General features: G+C 31.5%; 1 protein-coding gene across 1 annotated transcript in view; it reads right to left on the reverse strand.

The window, feature by feature from the left end:
• Positions 1–510: 510 nt before the first annotated feature.
• LOC123656443 overlaps positions 511–21,204 on the reverse strand; it is a 33,675-nt gene continuing 12,981 nt past the window's right edge. Inside the window, exons 2-12 of the mRNA XM_045592129.1 lie at positions 16,773–16,909; positions 15,352–15,552; positions 12,981–13,217; positions 11,342–11,448; positions 10,380–10,599; positions 8,936–9,085; positions 8,219–8,365; positions 7,207–7,368; positions 3,262–3,476; positions 2,239–3,159; positions 511–1,832 (exon numbers count right to left, since the gene is read on the reverse strand). Of these exons, the coding sequence (XP_045448085.1) occupies positions 1,286–1,832; positions 2,239–3,159; positions 3,262–3,476; positions 7,207–7,368; positions 8,219–8,365; positions 8,936–9,085; positions 10,380–10,599; positions 11,342–11,448; positions 12,981–13,217; positions 15,352–15,552; positions 16,773–16,909 (3,044 nt within the window). The 3' untranslated portion in view covers positions 511–1,285. The remainder of the gene's footprint in view (positions 1,833–2,238; positions 3,160–3,261; positions 3,477–7,206; positions 7,369–8,218; positions 8,366–8,935; positions 9,086–10,379; positions 10,600–11,341; positions 11,449–12,980; positions 13,218–15,351; positions 15,553–16,772; positions 16,910–21,204) is intronic.

Consider the following 21,204-nt stretch of genomic DNA (forward strand, 5'->3'; position numbering starts at 1 on the left):
TGTTTTTATGTCCTACAAATTAAGTGACTTCGAATTAATTGTAATTAGTAAATGTAACACTAATTATTATGCAGTCGAAGCCTGTGGCGAATAGAGTTCCACCTTTCCTTCAATCATCTTCTTTTATAAAAAAAGTAGTATTTTCCCAGCTGAAGGAAATTGCGATATAAATCAAAAAGATAATTTTCAGACCTCTCAGCTTGTGTACATGGATGGACGAATGGAATAAAACTGTTTTCTTTCATTACTAATTACTACGTTGAGAACACTAGCAATAGACCCATGTGCTTAAAACTTAAAATCCAACCATTTATTTAATACTTACATGTGTGGTAATTTTATTTAAGATAAAATAAAAAGGAATGTAATGAGTTATTTACATCGACAATTATGCGTTATAGATTAGCGAGTGATAAAGATGCATATCAATCTTCTTGTATTTGTAAACTTTATTTGATTATTAGGTACATCAAAATGAGAATTTTATCGGGGAAATAAAATAATATTCAATTTATTTTTAGAAATGACTTTAATATCCATTTTACCTAAAATTACTTACAGACTTTAAAAATTCTTATTCTATAATTTATTTACAATCAGTTGTGACATTTCACAAATTTCAAGAAACTATATGGTACACGAGGAAATATTTAAACCACTTCAAGTTATACAGTTCTCATTGACTTAACTACATTTTTACAACCTATATCACATTTCATTTTATAACTAGTTATTACAGATGTTTGAATATTGCGATGAATTTAATTCGCATTTATAAAATAATAATACCGTGTCGAAGAATCCGTGTATACAAATTGAAAAATTTAGACGCTAACCATTCACTAATAGTATTACGTTTATAATGATTTTAATTGTATCTTAAAAATGTATTGTCAAGCATTTTATGTACATTCAGATATGTAATTTGATGAGAAGAATACTAATATACATATAAAGTTATGCTGTAGTATAAAAGCATGAATCAAAAATAAAAATTAATTTGATAGTCAAACAATTTGTCTATAATAACTATGTACAAAAAGTAATTTAGATGAGGTACGGCTTTCAGTTACTTATTTCAAAGCCTTAAAATTATATATTAATAGGAATATCAATTGAAAATTTAATATATCGCGATATTTTGTGAGTATGAATGGGTCAAAACTGTAAGGTAGGCACTTATGCCGATTCAGTCTTTATTAATTTTACAAGATAAACGTAAACTTATTGATTTGAAATGAAAATCTGCTTGCTAAACGGATGTTTCTGGAAGATCCAGAGAGGGTCAACAGAAACCATCTTTGAGATCGGGATAGCTTAAATCTGGCATCGGTCTCCTTGAACCGTTACCTCTATTATTTTCATTTCTAACATTACGTCCAGCTCGACCTAAGCTAGCGTATCTTGTATCAGCTAGTTTATCTCTTTGAGCCACTTCATCATAATATCTCGCATCATTCAAACCCGCACTATACTTTTGACTTAAACTGTATTTATCAATTGTTGCGTATTTCTGAACAGTAGCGTACTGTCTCGCTGCTTCTGGTACTCCATTTGTTTTAGCACGATCGTAAGGTCTTTCTTCAGGTGGTAACGCTCCGTCGAGCCTTGCTTTAAATTCTTTGTCTTTCTTTCGCCTTCTTTTACAAGCACATAGAGCAATGGCTATAGCACATATTAGAAGACCAACACCAGCAGCGGCTGCTACGTAAGGTGGTGGTAGCGATAATCGGAAGGAGCAATTAGAATCATCCTCGTCATAACCTGAAGGGCAATGGGCACTTCCATCACACCATAGGGTCAGAGGTATACAAGCATTTAATTCTGGACAGCTGAAAATAAAAAAAGGATGTTGGAATTCCAAGAACTATTTTGTCACTACATGTTGCATTACGTTAAAATTATCTATACGTCAGAAATTTAAAAAGTCTTGGAAATATGATAGTGAGAAAATAACCGTAATTAGTGATAAAGTGAAAATATCAATATCATTGGCATTGTATAATAAACAATTTTTGCTATTTTGTTGCTTACTTTGGGGCAACAAAATATTTTTCTCTTATGATAATTATAAAAATATTATTATGTTATGTTAGAGATGATAAATACACTTGTTTTATAATTTGTATAATGTTTCAAAAGCTACATATATATAAAATAGTGTTATACTAGTAGTAAGTGGGGAATACTCATTAAAGTTTATACCGTAGTGATCTGACTTGGTAGAAAAATACTTACTTGTAACGACAATCAAGAGTGGCAGAATCAGGTAAAATATTTGAATCCGGGTCATGTTCAATTGAAGGTTTCTTCATGATTTCTATCCATTTAATCGAGTAATCAGTCTGCTCATGTTGTAGGAAATCGATGACATAGCTTCGGGCATGAGGTTTTAGCGTTGATTCTATTGTCGTTTGCGCAGACTTCCATCCAGGGGAGTATAATTCCAAAGAACTGGTAGTGCTAGGGCAAATTTCTTTGTACAAACTAGTGTCTCGTGCTTCGTATATATAAAGACGATTGGGAGTTGGACAAAATGGAGAATTTGAAGTTATTTCATATCCAGGAACTTTAACATATAAATATCGTCCCTGCATCGGAGTCACATCATCACCCCCGGGTTCTATTAACCATGGCCTGTGAATACAAGCAACTTCAGCGCGAACACTTTCCGATATAACATTTCTATCACCAACTATGTCTGGTGCAATTGAAGCTTCCCTTTTATCATATAACCTAATTTCCCCACTGCTACCCCTAAGGCGTCTTTCACCCCAACCAGTTGAACAAATAGAGTCATCACCAGGTCCGGTTGGAATAAATTTATATTCACCTTCAAACGCAAAATCATCGTAATCTTCGGTAATATTCATCATTGTAACAGTAAAATTTACTTCAACAACGGGAGCTGTTAATGTATGCACATTCAAAGGTTCAGACCGGTTGGTACACAAACAGTCTCTTTCGATTGGAATACCTTCCCAAGGATACTCAGTGATAATAATTTGGGCTAACCCCTCTCCACCAACAATCCTTCTAGATGGTCTATCACATTTCCACCGGCTAGTTCTAGAATCTTTATGAGTGCTACATATTTTATTTCCAAAATATGTATTTGTGAATGTTAGTTGAATTCTTTCTCCATGTTTTGCTTCGAATCTGTAAGACAAAGTATTGTTAATAACGTAATCTATCTCACTAACTCACTTTATTACATAGATCTTTAAAATACTTTAGACTAAAATTATAAAAGTAATTTACCTCAAAATACAAGTAAGATTCTGGGCACCCCCTCTTCCATAATAGAATATGGCTCGTGGGGCTTGAAATCTTCCGGAATAAGTGAGAGCTGATTTGAAAACTCTATCGCATGCTGATTGTGAGTCCGCTAACGGCTGTCCCTGTTCGCTTACATCTACAAACTCGTACCGTAGTAGAAATGAAACGGGATACAACGCCGAGCCTTGGCGCAATTCCTGCGGGAAAATATTACTTATTTAGCTTTTGTTAAATTAGCTGACATCTGTGTAAACATTAATAAAGGGTTACATAGAAAACAAATTATCTGTTTACTTTGAATTTGTTCTTAAATCACCATTTTGTGTAAAGTACGCACGTATTATTTATTGTTGTGTAAAATGTTACAGTTGGCAAAATGAGCAAACATTTTTCGCAGCAAATTATTGTAGAATGACTCAGCGTATTAGACGTAGTATAAAAACGTAAAGGAAATATGAAAGGACCAATTTTTAAGGTGGCCATAGATCAATAATAATATCAAGTTAGTTCGTAGTTGCGAACTTCAAATATTTAGTTAAGAAACTTGCTTCATTCCTTCTACGTTGAATTTAATATTTAATAATAGAGCAGTTCTCGAGTTATGACTTTAACAACTTGTTTAAGACCAGGTTTCCTACATTAAATAGAACGCACTACTTCGTTGACTTACTAATAATACTATTGCTAACGAGGTTTGTTTTTAACCGACTTCAAAAAAGGAGGAGGTTACTCAATTCGACCGTGTATATATATATTTTTTTATGTATGTTCGGGGATAACTTCGTCGTTTATGAACCGATTTTGATAATTCTTTTTTTGTTGCAAAGGAGATATCCCTAGTTTGGTACCACGATAAGGAAACCAGGATCTGATGATGGGATCTCACGAAAATCGAGGGAAACTCTCGAAAATCCGCATAACTTTTTACTAGGTATACCGATTTTGATGATTTTTAATTTAATCGAAAGCCTATGTTTATCATGTGGTCACATTTAAATTTCATCGAGATCTGATTACAACTTTTGGAGCAATCTTTGATAATGCGTATTTACTTGAGTATTTTTTCGTCTACCTACGTTGTATTACTTGTCGATATAACTGAAGTCGGTTTTTCTTCGTTTGCCTGCAAACACAATTATAGTCCATCAGACGAATATAATTTCATATGATCTTTTCTGTGGAAATGCTTTATTTTTTATTTCATATATACGTATTTTTTCTATAACAATAAATCAATAACATAAATAAATAGGGAAAGTTTTGTTTAATTCATCTCTGGTATTTTTCATATTAATTAAAAATTTATATTACATTTGACTGTTTACCCTCTTGATATACTATTTTAAATATTTATAACTGATAAGAGTAAATATGTATTTTATGTTTGAGATAAAGCGACTTTAAATAGAAAAATACCCCAAAGAAACATGATAAAGAAAAAACATCTGTATCCTTACCTATTTAGTTTTAAAATAAAAAGCCAGTTAAAGAAAAATTCAGTAAAAAATTAAAATATTCAACATATTATGTTTCATTTAGCCGAACAAGTAGAGATAACGCGAAAGCTATAAGGCATTCCATCAGATAGCTAAGAGCGAAGAGTTCACGTGCTCGTTGCATTATTCACTGTGGCGAATATAAGTCTGCGCGTGACTTATCTTTCCTCTACCGTTGAATGTCACTCACTAGAAAAATTCTTTTCATACAAAGACAACTTGAAAAATGTCCTTTCTCAAACTTATACTTTAACGTTGAAAACAAATTTTTACTCATTTTTTATGAATAACACAAAAAAAATAATAACTTGAAAAATAATATGGTGAATAACCGTTTTTATACCTGAAAATAAAATGATCAGTATTAAAAATGAATTATTATGGCATACTTTACTGCCTTGTTATTCACAGAAAATGAACTAGGTTATTGATTGTTTTTAATCCAATAAAGTTATAACAGAAGAAAATAAAACCTCGTTACTCGATCCACGTAACAATGCCACGATTTATTTTAGCAAACAACATTCACAATTTATAATAGAATACAGAATACGATTACGTAATAAAACAGTTTAACGGTATTGAATACTATATAATATTCCGCTCACGTAATCGACAAAAGCCGGGAAATATGTCAGCGTTGAGAACGATTTGTGGCTTGTCTCGTGCGTGGATCTGGCTAGACTTATATTATGGATCAGCAGAATTTTAATATTTAACTAAGAGCATATAACACGTAATGTATTTTACTGACTTTCAAATTTTATACTTTTACTATCTGTCAACTTAAACATTAATCTTATAATCTCAGTTCGCAGTTATGTGATAGAAATATATACCTTGCACATTTACTTTAAAAAAAACAAACTTCGATATTTTTAAGTGAAACCGATGGCGGCTTATATCCCTTATGAGTATTCATTTTAATATAATTTACATATTCCTCTCAATAATTAGTTATAACTAATAATTCCCTTTTAATAACTGTAACTTTAATATAGCAGTCATTTAAAATAAAAATACAATATTAAATTACAGTGCAAAATTGAAAAAAAATAATTGTTTACGTATAATACGTATAATTATTTCATAAATCATGTCAGCGAAAAATTGTGGGAAGAATGTCGACAATTTTCCGTGTTGGATTGAAACTCCAACTTTTATTCTTAATTCTACGAAATCTCTTACGGGATTATATTTATATTTTATGCGCACATTTATTTATTTTTTAAATGTTATTTATTGCATTACACGTTATTTATTTGCTTTTTTACGTGATGCTTAGTACATGTAACTGCATCGTGATCATAAAACACAGCCCACGTTTCCATACAAACATCAGCGTTGCAACTTCTTTGAAACTAATGACATCCACAACTTGTGTTTGTGCGTTATATTTTTCATAAAGGTGCAAGCTACACCAAGCCGCTCTATGCATAGCTGAGTGAACCAAAATGGAAGCACAATGTTTGCGATGTAATGAAAAGATTCCAAAAGACCTTCAAAGAAGGATTTTTATACAGCCCCGTTTGTGGAACGAGTATTTTGGATCCACTTTGTTTTTTTTTTTAACCAACACCGCATCGAGTTAAAAGAAAACGTAACATAAGATTTTTTAAGACTTTTAACTTTAATTAAAAAAATGTTAATTTATGGACAAAAATATTAAGAATATTTTTTATGTGTAATTAAAAAGTACCTTACCTTGTACCTTTATCATCAAATAGACACAATTAGTGATTATTCAAACTAAAACTTAAAATTTTACATGTATAAATATAATTTAAAATATCAGAATGAATTTGAAAAAATGTAAGAACTACGTCACTCTTATACCAAGTATTTAGTCAGCTATATGCTTAAAATTCTGATGTAAGAATTAATTTAGAGTGTCAAACTATCACTTGCCTCTGGAACACTTTATTATATTAAATTGTTCACAATTTAAATAGCACTCAAATCACACTGACTGTATTCGTGATAGATATTAGTAATTTAGACATATACTTCAAATTATTTATACTTTACCTAAGCGGACAAATTCCGCTATTAGAGTACTACCATCAATGTGGCATTTGTCACTCTTGATAGTTAAATCAAAATTTCCAACGTCACTTAAACATACGGCTGTAATACATTGAAGGCACATTAATTGTGGCGAGCACAGTTTGCAGTTCGACATGAACGTGATTGATACAAAGTGCTCTACAGCATCTTGTTTAGTTCATAACTCATGAGCGTATTATAAGTAGTGGGTTTATTCAAGGCTCGGCTAGGAATGAAAATCCCAAAAACTTAGTAACGAGGTTAGCTATTATTTATTGCTATTAAATAAATTAATTAAATAAATAAATAGGTATCATCTTCGACAAAAAAAAAAGACATCAGGCAAAATAATTTCTAATTTATATATTTCAGCACAATAAGTTACCTGTAGTATTGTCAGGGCTGGCCCCGTCGTAATATAGCTCTCACTGGGTGCACAAGGTCTTGTAGCTCGAGTAGCGTTAGACAACAGAGCGTGGTCGCATAGTCTTGGAGATTCTTCTCGGCAAAACGATCCCAGAAACAACTTTTTGTCGCTCATTTCCAACTTTAGACAAAAAAGTATTGATCAAGTGAATCTATATTCAAGACGTGTTCTGAAGGCCTAAATTAAAACAAGTTTTCCAACGGTACCAAGAAAGTTAGGAATTTTAAGTCCACAAGGAGAACGATAAAGCACATTCTTGTTTGTAACAGTTTGCCATATTTAAACACGGTTGCAATAATGTTTTCTTTAGCGTAGAATAAAGCGTGACCTACTTCCGAAGTACACAATCTACGGACAGGAAGTGATTTGCTCCAGCCAGGTGCACTATTTACTCAGACTATCTGCTGGCGAGGAAACTTTTCTGATTAAAGTGCCAACAAAAAATAACTTGAGCGTCGCATCTATTCTTAATGCAAACTCTGAAATGTCGAATGAATAGAACGAAACACCGCAGTGCAGTCGGGAGAGAAGTCGCTAGTCAGTAAGAGTACTAAGAGTGCTCAGACACATTAAAGGAAATTAATGTTTGGCTCCCGACGTCAAGTAGCTAGTGGTAGTTGGCAAAGTGAAATGGCACGAATAAAGGCGGTGAGAACGCCACCCAATTTTATATCGCTATTCGTATTTGTATCATCGCATTAGTCTTCCGCACTACCAAAGTTTCAGAGCGCGCTAACTTATTCCACATTTCATTACTCTGAACTAGTTTCGGTTTTGCTATGAAAATCGTTGGCTAATATTTTAAAGTTTTCGGAATTGGTAATTCTCGTTACTATAATGGCACAATAAATTGCCTGTGAAAATGATAATAGCATTTGAATTAAAAAAAAGTTGTAATAAAAATGATCCAGTTTTGACAAAAACTGGCACAATATTTAGACATAGCAAAGATGAAATATAAAATTTTTACCTTTCTATCCAGGTCAGCATCTGGGGCTGCTCCGTCCCATATTGTGAGTTGCGAGGAACAATCCTTCTGTTGGTCGAAGCCTGCCGGCTCGGTCCCGGCTGCGTGATACTTCACGAATGAAACCCAAACTATTTCATTTGGACGACCCTGTTAAATGATTTCATTGAAACTATGTTCTTTACCTGGTGTACATAAATGATTAAGCACACTAAAAATAATATTTAATTAAAACTTAAAATTCATGGTGATTGTTTTTGGAAGTGTGAGAAAAACATAAAATTGAACACTTAAACGATCTTGTACAAATTTTTGCTAGTACTGGACTAAAGCCTTAAAGGTGGTGTAAGCAATTCTAATGTTGCAAATTCAATATAATTTTCTTGGACTGTATTGTTGAACCTGTGTATGTACTTCGTTTTATATATATAAACTTATATAAGTTATGTCTTATATTTTTTAAGTCTACAGCTTAAATACAATCAAACCAATACAAATAATGCTTAAAGGAATTCTGTTCACTAACAATATATTTCAGAAGTCCGTTTATAACACGAAATTTAAATAAAGAAACGCTATCCAGATATTGTTTATATAAAATGTAATCGATCTAAAAAATGACTTATATCTTCCCACACATTATTATTATTAAAAATTGTATATATGTGAACATCGAAGACGAAGTAAGTAACAAAATCAATACTAGATATCAGTACTCACTTGAAAATAATAGACACAAGAGGTGTTCGGGGGTAAGGAGTGTCGCGGATTCCTCAGGACGCCGCTCGTTTTGTCCGAGGACCGCAGTACGAACCGACAGCGGCCGTCCGCGCTCACGTACGAGTGCGAATCTTTATCCACGTACAACACCTGCCAGGAATTATATTTGTAAGACAAACACTCCGTGACTTTCATTTGTTCGAGGAGCTTCTCCTTTTATTTATTGCACGAGTTAGTTTTGTCACTGATTGGACAGCATTCCTCTTTCCGTATCGGTGAAATTTTTCAGTTTCGTATTGTTTAGTCTTTAAATAAATTCTAATATTGCTTTATATGTACACTGTGTACACATAAAAATCATAATTTCTCAAATTGGATTATGTATACATAAATTCCTTTCGTATATAATTATAACTGCGTAAATTTCGTTAATTAAATTTAAAATATGCGACTTTTTGCGAACCTTATTTTATTTTTTTCTAAATGGAATTGATTTATTTTTTTCATTGAACTGTAACAAGCGTTTTGAAAAAAAAATCCTGTTATCAATAACGTAGTCAAGCAACCTATACTGAAGTTTTTTAAAAACGAAACATTCAATAAACGCCCAGTTAATTGACACTTCGACTATCGTTAGTCGTTGAAAACCTTGGAAAATAATAGTAACTGACTCTTCTTTGACAAAGTCAAACGTATCTGAATTTTCACCGATTTTCTGATACGAATAAACTAGTTGTGCAAAGGTTTTCACTCAACCTCTGAAATATCGAAAGCAATCCTCGGTTTAAAAGCGATTGGGTATTTTTAATGGATAGCAACGAAATTATTCATTGAAATATACAACAAACAAACTACAAACTGTAAATATTATTAGACAATATCGCTAAACTATAAAAATCTAGTTTAAAATTAGAATTTAGACGGTTAAAAATGAAATAATGTTTTATTCAATAAAATATTAGAATGGTAAAGTGTCATTTATTAATTAGCGTATTATTTATTACCCTGGAGACCAAGCTTCACTAGTGTTGATGAAATGTTTTCTAGTCCAAACTATCAGCCCTTTGTTCTGTGTCCTCATATATGAACATTATTATTATACAAACATTTTTTAGTAAAACTTTCTTGCTTAATAGTAGGTATGGGACTGATGTAGGAATAAATGTAGAACGATTTTTATTTAATACCAAATATCGAAATATCAGATTTAGTTTCGCGCTCCTGAAAAATCAGGTTATTCGAATTGTAACCCCATTTTATCGGATACCGAATATGAATTTTCTGTAAAATACAAAGTTCACGTGTCGAAAAAATAAAACGAAATACTTAAATAATAAATAATATAGATTTGATACTTTTAAATGCAAAATAAGTAGTCACTGCCATAAGACAATAAAGTTATTGACCTAATTTAGGTCAAAACTTTTGCCATAACATAACATACCTGGACTTCTAGCTCAAAACCAGGCAGATAGCTCAATGGAACCGGGTGGAAGGGGTTGTCATATGGCGAAGTATGAAACTCGAGCAGCATATTAGGTCCTCTGGTAATTATATCTGGCACTGCATCACCGCCACAAAGACGCACAAGTACAGGGGAGTCTCGTGTAGGACCGTCCCATACTGTCAGATAATCTTGTACCACGTTGCATTGATCCCATATCCTAAAATAAAGTTTTATGCAGCCAATATCTAACTAACATGTTTTAACCTTTTAATATCTTCAGATACTTAGATATCACAATCTCGAAACCGATATAATATATATTCAGATTGTTTAAAGAACTATACAACAAAAACAATGTACACAATAAAATGAATACCATTATTAAATATTTTATTGCATCAAATCTTTAATTTTTTTATAAATTCAACTGACAATAAAAGTAGATATAAAATAGTTATTTTATATATACTATCTTTGAACAATACAGAAACACAATTGCGAAACCAGGTCAACGTCATTTTCAGAAAACGATTCGATGCAAATCTATGTACATTGGATATGGAATATTTTATCATTTGATGACACGGTCACGTAGGAAATTACCTATTTTTTTCTATAATAGAACTACTCTACTGTATCATTAAGATAATAAGGTACCCACTTTATTTAGTTATGAATTTTAAACTACCTAACTTAGTAGTGCCAAAGGCTTTATTTACTTGTGACATATAGTTTAAGAAAAGTTAATATTAAAAAACTGAAATCCACCTAGATACAATATTTGAATTTTTTTATTGTTATTTTTGTATAAATATGTGGTAATTCACATAACTTTATAATGTACATACGTTTACTTTCTATAATGTTCAGAATCAGTTTTTAATGTTCACAGATAAGGTGTATACAGCATTATTATATAATATCTAAATAATATAAAATAGTAGATAGGAAATACTCACTTGAGTACTCGCTGACTTCTGTCATACTTAACGATCTGATCTTTGATATGTATCTTGTGACTATTTGTTTGCCTAACCGCTAGCAGAACGTGTTTATCTGCGGGTATCTGTAAAAAAATGTTATAGAAACTTTTTGCCGGATAAATGAACATTTTATTTTTATCGCGTTAAAGTCAATATTGTTCAGGCTTTGTGAGTGGAGAGCGATGTCGTCCATAAGTAATGTTCATTGTATGTATAGGTATAGGGGTGTTGGGAGTCTGGTGTGAATTTTAAATTAAATATTAATACAAACAGCCGCATGAACCACACGAACCTACACGATGTGTGAAATGCTCGTTTTAATGTAAATTCGCGACACCCTTAACCCAAATGTAAGGGTTTCGTAATTTTATACATCTGTTTATGGCGGCTTTTAATTTTACGCTTGTTGTGTAAGACATCTGAAAGTCGGCACTTGGGAAATATGTGTTCTACTGGTAATATTGATACATGTTCAGATTTTTTATAAATACTTATATCACTCTTACATTCGTAATTATTTTATATTCCTTAACAACCTATACAGTGGGAACATGTTTTTTATAACTAAATAGGAAAATTTTGTACCTTAAACCACAATTTATGAAAATGCAGCTTTGTATTGTTAGAACGCATAGGGCACAATCAAATTGTAGTCAACGTGTAAAATTATTTTACACTATAGCTTTATATCACGTCAGGAACGACGTTGTATGTACATAATGCTCTTCCTCGGAAACACAAATAACAATTTCCAACCAACAACATCTATACATATAATAAAATGGTAGGAAAATCAAAACTGTACATTTAATATTTTTTTAAAGAATACTTGTGGTGTGATCTTCAATCGATACCGAAGCCAAAAATATAGTTTTTAGAATTTTTGTCTGTTTTTCTGTTTGTGTGTATTTATGTCCGGGATAAACTCACAAAGTACTGCATGGATTTACTTCAAATTTGGCACGAATGTTATTAAGAAGTCGGGTCAACATATAGGCTACATATTATTACGCTATCACATACGGGGAACGAGCAATGAACCTTTATTTCTTCAACGCATTCTGTAACAACGTGTAATCTAACGACGCATATTTGAATTTTGTTGTTATTATGTTAATAACCATGCTATAAGCTAGCTTCACAATATAAAAATCACGCAATATAAGTAACTTAGGTCGATAAACATAATTAAATTAATATAAGTAGTATCAAGACACTTAAGCCAGCGCCATCTATGAGAATACAAAAACATCATCATCAATCCCTGTTTGGATATAAATAATTTAAATTTGATCATGTTGGCGAGGTTAATAATTGTTTCTAATATGTAATAAGGAGTAACTTAGGCTACTTCTTATTTACAAATTTATTTATTTTATAACTCTGTGAACTGAACAATAACTTTTTTGTTAAATTCCACGCAAACGAAGTCGCGGGCATAGCTAGTATAATATATAATCAACACAAAAGTGTGGCAACAGGATTTAGCTCTCTTCTATACATAACGTTATGCTTTAAAATTTTTAGATCCCAAATTTCCTTACAACATATAAAAAAAACAATTCTTGTCATCTTTGCAAAAAATATAGGATATTTTGTCATTCATGACAATTACCTTTGTGTGTTCAATGCGGTAAGTACACGTCGCATTACGTGGATATACGCCGGGAAAGTTGGGTGACTGGATGCGACAAGCGCGCAGATCGCAATCGCTGAGTATGCGGTCGCAGTAGGTGCCCTGAACGCGTTCCCCTCTCCACGCCCCCAGTGTCGCGTTACCGTACCGCAAGCGCGCCTCACTCCGTCTTAGAAACTTGTACGCCAACTTGAAGTCGAAATTGTACCCCACACCCTAAAACCAAAGACGTTACTGTTAATTGCTAGAGCGTCTGTCACTTATACTTGTGTTTGTGCAAAGCTTAATTGCTCTACCACTGCATTTGTTATTTTTTAATTACAGTATTTTATTAATTTAATTTCTCGAAAACGTGTTAACGATGTTATTCTTTATAACACTGTGTTATAATTGTCAACAGTAATTACGAGAGAATGTGTTGTTATACGTGTCACGTTTTACGTGTATAAAAGCTGTTTCTAATTTGAAATATTTTACAAAATAAATAAATTTTAAATGTTTATCTTATTGCCTCGTATTTACACGTATAAATGCATAATAAGCACATTATGTGTAAATGCGAATGTTTATTCAATTAAACATTATGCAAATAAAAAAAAGTATTCAAAAAGTAGAGAAGCTAAGAATATAATAATATATTAGTTTGACCTCTTTACCTCGTTCTAGATCTAAATCAATAAATAATTATATGGTAATAGGCTATTAAGCTTTATTTGACTCATAAATACATACACAAAACAATTTATGTAGTAATTTATTTTACTGGAAAAGTGTAATAAGTAAAAGTTACAACCAAAGGACCCGAATATTAATCCCTGACCGTCAGAAATTATAATAATTGATGTGGAGTTATCCGAAAAATCCCATTGAACGAAGATATTTTAAGTGGATTCTTTGACGCGAATGAAATTTTCCATTATTAAATTATCGAATTGGGCTATAATAATATTCATTATCGTAATTGGACGTATCCAGCGGTCCGGAGGGTGTTCGTAATCATCGCTTAATTAATTGATCGAAAGTTCAACCCTTAGTTCAGATAATACGCCTGCTAAAGCGAGATAAAGGAAGGGCACCGAACCGTTAAAAGCGGGCGATGTGAAATATTAGTCAAGTCACAAGTGAAAACATGTAGTTAGTTACGTCACGTCAGTAAAACATAAAGGGATGCTTAGTAAGATACTCTTAATGAAGATAAATATTGTTGTTCATTTATATGGATTAACTTTGCGATGTGCCAAAACTGTTAATTAACGCAAGCGACATTGTCTAAAAGGTCGCGTTGTCGATTGTGAAGGCAATTTGTTTATGTAGTTTAAACTCATATGTTGCGCGCCAAGTTTTAAGTGTTAAGATTAATTAATGTTATTTATAGTTCTGTAATTCTATGTAGCGCTTGTTTTAAAAACTTGGTAAAATAATTAAAAAATATATGAATTAATGAGTAAAAAATTAAAGCTAATCCTTGTCATTATTATGTGATACTATATTTTGTTAAAACAGAAGCATAAAAATATTGTTCGAAAATGTATTTCAATAATCACTATATACATTTAGGTAAAATAAGATATTTCAAATAAATTACAGCTTCAATAACATAACTCAATGTCTATTGCTTTTAGTTTTAGGCTCTAATGCTAATTGACATAAAAAGTAGCGTTGACATGTAGTCAACATTAACAGCAAAAACACATATATTTTTCTGTATACCACTAACAGTTTTGTGAGAAAAAAGCATCCCTATTTTCTAATAAAGTAGAAAAATTACGTCATATATGTACACATATTTTATAAAACGACATTTAACTTACGCTTTTTTCCTTTCCTTTTACATCATAGCAATAAGCGCAGACGTAACATTAATAAAACAACCTTAACAACTCACCCTACATAAAGTTCGGAAACATAACCACGGCAGTTCTATCGATCCTGGCTTAATTATACCTACATAACAACTTTATAATTACTAATGTTGACGTACCCGAATAAATAATGGTCACTATAGAATTATCTATACTTTGTTCTATTTACTCGTATGTCTTGGATTCTCAATCAAATATTATGGTTTACTAAAAAAGCTTTTATTCCGTCCAATTCAAGGTAATTATACTATGGAAATATTTTCTGTAGTTATGTAAATAAAAATGCAATTTTAGGAGACTATTATAGTGTCATTATTATGAAAACAACAATTATATTTTATGGGTTTATACATCTGATGCAATATAAGAGTATATTTCTTAGAAAAGGAACGTTTTAAAATTAAACAATTTATTTTTTGACATAATAAAAGATATTCCAATATAGATACAATCAGGAATAAAGTAGTTAAGTTTGAGATAAGCCAAACCTGTTGACTGAGTCTATCCAGTCTCAGGGTCATGTTGATAGAGTCGGATTCGCTGAAGTATACCGTGTAGCCCCACGCGGAGCCACACCACTGGCCGGTGGGTGGCGCGGGGCTCCGCTCCACTATCGTCATGTGCCCATCTGGACACCCGTCCGAGGTAAACGACACGAACTTACCCACCGTGAACGTGTCGAATGTTAGCTGAAACAAGATTACGTGGTTAGTTAGGAATATTACGATTCAGTTAGTCCGCTTTGTAAATGTTTCGCAGATGTTACTGTTAGTACACGTTACATTCAGTGTGTGTTTTCAAAACTTGCAACCTTCTCATAACATATCTACGTAATACTTTGGAGATATATTTGGCAACTAAAATTCTTATGAAGGATACAACCGAAGTTTCAAAATTGTTTGAATAATAACGTCGATTTTTTGCTGGCCTGCAATGCCCCAATAAAACTTTGCACATGTTCAACGCCATTGAAACCGCATATTATGCTAAAATTTTGAAATATTATACAATTTATTACTTATTTCATTTTTGTACGATTACTATTTTTAAACTTTTAGTGACGGGATTATGGCTCGTGGTACAACCACCTCGCGATAAATTCTGAACGCGTAAGTTTGTAGTTGAAAATATTTTAAACATACTATTTCCTGAAGCTCAAGCACGCACAAAAATAAAAAATAAATAAGAGTTTACCATTTCATTTTATATTACTGCATAGCTTTTATTTACTTCTCCAGAAAATAGTTAAATTTTATGCTGAATGACTTAAATGTTTTAAATTTGGAACATTCTTTACTCTTAAGTAAATTTAAACTGCGATTTGGCTTTAAACGGTCACCAAGACAAAAAGTTCAGCAAGAGCCTTAATATTTGTGAGTATTAAAATACTTTTAGTGCAGCGTTGCTCAAGATAAAAAAAACTAACAAAAGGACAAAAGAATTCCCAATAAAAATTATAAGGCCTTCATTACATTTTTACGTACAAAAAATTACAAGATACATTGAAACATTTCTCTAAAATATTTTAAATGTTATTTAAGTTTCCATAATTTAATTTATAAATAATATTAATTCATGTTAAAAACTACTACTCACAAAAAAAAACCGGTACGTATATTCCCAACGTGTACAATATTCATATGTATTAAAGTTTTTATAAAATTACTAGCTATATCCTACGTTTTCACAGTCGTTAATTTGAAGAAAAAAGAAATGGTCTTCTGTAAATGGCCTATCCAACACAAAAAGAATTTTTTAATTCGAACCAGTTTTTCCTGAGATGCTGAGCGTTTAAACAAACAAAAAAATTTCAGCTTGATGATATTATAGACTGGCAAGAATGAGGCAATAAGTTTTGTATAAAACTTTTGTTTTTTAATAAAAAGAATGTAGTGAATTTCATATTTACCTGAATAATATCACCGTAGCTGCCGCCATTAGCAGTAAAGTTTAGGTGACAAACGAACGGGAGGTGGTCTTCTCTCGGCCTGCGGACCTCCAATTCGTACGTTCTACCGACGTCGCCCATGTATGTTCTGTTGCACGCTATAATATCAACAAACTTCATTATTTATTTTATTACCCAAAAAATAATTTAGACTATATATTTTTATTATTTTATTTATGCTGTATGGTTGCGGCAGTAAGAATATAGCCACATCCTCTCTTCCTGTGGGTGTCGTAAAAGGCGACTAAGGGATAAAACAGTTCCACTACCACCTTGGAACTTAAAAAGCCGACCGATGGCGGGATAACAATCCAACTGCTGGCTTTGAAATACACAGGCCGAAGACGCACGTCGCCGGGGCAGCAGCGTCTTCGGTGCGACAAAGCCAACCCTGCGGTCACCCCTGCACAGCGTGGTGACTATGGGCAAAACACACGAGTTCGCGCCATTGTTGGCGCGAACTTATGGAAGCCTATGTCCAGCAGTGGACTGTAGTTAGAAGGAAGTGAGTGAGTGATTTTTATTTAATCAAATATGCTACCACATTTCAGTAATGTCGTTATTATAATTATAAATGTACAGTTACGATTAAAAAGTGCTTTTAAAACCTACTCGAATACAGGTATTTTTATTTGATTTGTAATTTAGTAGTACTTTATTAACAACGTATATTCATATCAAAGTCAATCTTAAGTATTAACGTTGGTAAGGTGTTATACAGTTATATAATGTAAATAAGGTTTTCTTTTCTACATATTTTTATTACAAACAGCATTTTAGTGCTAATATAGTAAAAAAAATAATTTTATGATCACTTTATAGAAATGCAAGAAGACCATAGTGTCACCACAATGCCATTCTTAATGGTCAATGTAAACACATTAGCTTTGACCTTATACCTGACAACTACATATATGTATATACACATTCAAAGTACATTATATAGTATATAAAAATAAGAAAATATGTAGACATGATATAACAATTATGTTACTTGCCGAAGATTTTATTGTTTACACAATTTAGAGATTTTTGTATTTTGAGGGTTATGTTTCTTAACTCGCTATATTTTGAATAATAATAGTTAGAAAAGATTATTGTCAATAGTTATATGTTGCACCTAAGGTTTATAATAATATGCAATATGCACTCAAACAAATTTTATATTAATGAATTACAATAGAATACAATGTAAACCTAATATTGCAACAATTTCAAGTTAAACCTGTTTAAATTAGTCTTATAAATCACTAACTACTCGTCTTGTTGATTCAAAAAGTTCTCCAACTTGATAGGTAATTAATTATAACAAGTTGTAGAGCTTGATAGGTACAGAAAAAATGAAATAATTTCCGCGAACAATATAAATTTCGGTACCTGTACTATTGTTAATCCTTTTAACAAAAAATGGGAAATGAGAAGGGAAAAGAATTTGAATAAAGTGAACCGTACAATGGGGAGTCAGCCATATTTTTACAATCTTTTAAAAAGCCTTTTGTCTGTCCTGACAGAGCATTAAGTACACAGCATAAGACAAGTGTTCACTTCGCCGCGGAATATTATTGTTCGCTTTTAATATTTTTTAAGCCTTAATTTCTATTACGGTCGTCATTTACGATGTTTGTGTTGGATATCATTGCGGAAAATGACCTGCTGACATCAATGTAAGAGCATAGCTGTTGTGAATAAAAAATACAATTTAGGTATACATGTGTCTTATAAATAATTGAATATGTCATATTGTATAAGATAATTATCTTATATAATATAACATCTTTTAAAATGATGAATCGTATGAAATGATAAATATCAACTTTGTTGATAATACTATTAATCGAACTTGAATCATCTATTCATAAAATAAATGTGAATGGGCTGTTGGGTAATGAATGTAAAATTCTGGTTTGGGTTGGCACTACAAAATTTTCAAGTGTGTTAAACTTGTTAGAAAATTAAGCTCATGTATACGATGAACATATAAAACCATAAAATAAAGTAGAAAAAGATTTTTTTTTCGGATATTATAAGTATGTACTTGTATCATATGGCTCACATCATGATAGTATATTTATTACAAACTTTTATTGCAACACAATTTTGAAGCAAATATTAGATTATCATTCCAGCCTGTTGCAGTCCACTGCTGGACATAGGCCTCCACAAGTTCGCGCCAAAAATGCGAGAACTCATGTGTGTTGCCCATAGTCACCACGCTGGGCAGGCGGGTTGGTGACCGCAGGGCTATCTTTGTCGCACCTAAATATTAGATATAGCGAAATTTACTTGTCTAGATAAACTAGATAAGTAAATTAAATAACTTGATGCGATTGATTTAAACTATTTAAATTTTCAAACAAAGGAAATATGCGTACTTAAATTATTATATGTATCTGTACTAAAATATTATATTACTTAATTCGATATATATATATGTATATGTCCTCAACTCGGGCTGGGAATCGAACCCACAACCCAAAATGCGCTAACGGAATAGGCAAATTAGTGATGGAGTTTAGTCTTTTTGAAAAAAAAAACGGACGAATTTTCCTAGTCTAGTCAAGGTTAATCGAATATAACAATCACTTGCTCATCTAGCGTTATTATAATTAGAACTATCATACAAAATACAAAAGAGATTTTTCATTTGTTCAAAATCAAAAACGTTTAATCATTTATAATTAAAATTCCATCAATCGTACCCGAATACTGTACTGTTAATAAATGATTATTACGAAGAAAGTACAATTGTTTTGAAGAATGCATATAACTATGTATACAAGCTAAGTATGCCATTACTCTAGTAAAATGGACCATTTGTTTAGCGTCGGCATGCAACGGGTTGAAAAAATTTATCCCTCCGGAACGGGACAGGTCTGTAATTTTTTTGTTGCTAAAATTTATTTCTCCACACATTTGTTAATTTCAAAGTAGAGCTTTGAAAAACAGAAAACAGGTTTGCGAAAAATCCCCAGTGAAACCTAAGACGAGAAATTACTTTTTATAATTTTTTGTGGCTTAAAATTTTTCTTTCTAAAAAAGTGATTTGTTACAGTTTATTTTTACATTAAATGAATATTAGAAAATATGTTTCTAGTATTTTTTAAGACTATATATTTTCTTCATTCTTTATGACTTAGGTACATTATTTCATGATATAACGATTTTCTTAAAAAATTAATAAAATGTACTACAATGTATGTGTGTATGAATGTATGTAATATTCGTCATTTATTCAATTTAAACTGTTAGTCAAAACAACTTCGACTGCTAGGTGATCTGAAACAAACGTTTACGTATTTCGGACTGAATTTTACTTTCACTGTCTCCGTAGTGGATCCATGTTTCATAAAGAACCAAAGGATGCAAAGACAGAGGATTTGAGGTGACATACAGTGAGATTCAAAAACTTTTAGTCTCATATCCATCGAGTTGGGTATCAATAGAAATGGTTTCATCTACCTATATAATAATAATATAGACGTGACAATTAAACTCGATTAATACGATAAAATTTGAAAATATAAAAAAAATAATGGATCTATAAATAAAATAAAATGTGTATTAGAAATATATCAAACTATTTATGGTTTAAAAAAATGACTAAAAATAATATAATATTTTAAAATTACTAAGGCATCTAATACATAAATCCATAAGACAATGAAAATTATAAATTTATAAAAAATGAAATGAGAAAATAATACTTTATACAGATTGGATCTTCTACTTCACTCTTTTATTTATTTATTTATTTTTTATTCGTTAGTAAAACAACATAATTTAAATAAAATTTTATAGATTCAAGAACAGCAATGTCAAACGTATTTTAGTAGATGTTGGGCTTAGTAATTTAATATAAATTAAATAGTTTGGCACTATAGCATAGTTAGTTCATAAGGTGCGAAGGTTAGTACTCGGGTAAGTTTTGATTTAGTACGCGATTGGTAATCCTTACTAATTTGCTCTTTCGACGTTATTGATAGGAGGAATCAACTTCTTAGCCTAACAAACATTTGATGTTTCAAATAATTTACGTCAAACGAGCTAAATGAATTTTAGTATATAATTATGTACTATTTGATATTAAAAACCAAATATGAGTGAACAGTTCTTTTGCGTTAATTTTTTTTTTTTGCAATTATAAAAGTAAATAGTTAGTAACTCCGGTTATTCAGAAATAAGGTAGGCAGATGCTATTTTTTTTTAAATCGTCCTTATTCGTTTAAAGCTGGCATATTCACGGCTGCATATAGGATGTGCATGGCTGTATTGAAATTAAATGCTGCTGTTGCCACCTAACAATATATTATTGATTATTATTAATACACATAAAGTGTTACCATATTACAAGTGTAATAGAACAAAAAAGTTAGATTTAAAGAATTCCAAGTAC

The sequence above is a fragment of the Melitaea cinxia genome, chromosome 9 (assembly GCF_905220565.1).
Source record: "Melitaea cinxia chromosome 9, ilMelCinx1.1, whole genome shotgun sequence".
NCBI classification, from domain to species: Eukaryota; Metazoa; Arthropoda; class Insecta; order Lepidoptera; family Nymphalidae; genus Melitaea; species Melitaea cinxia.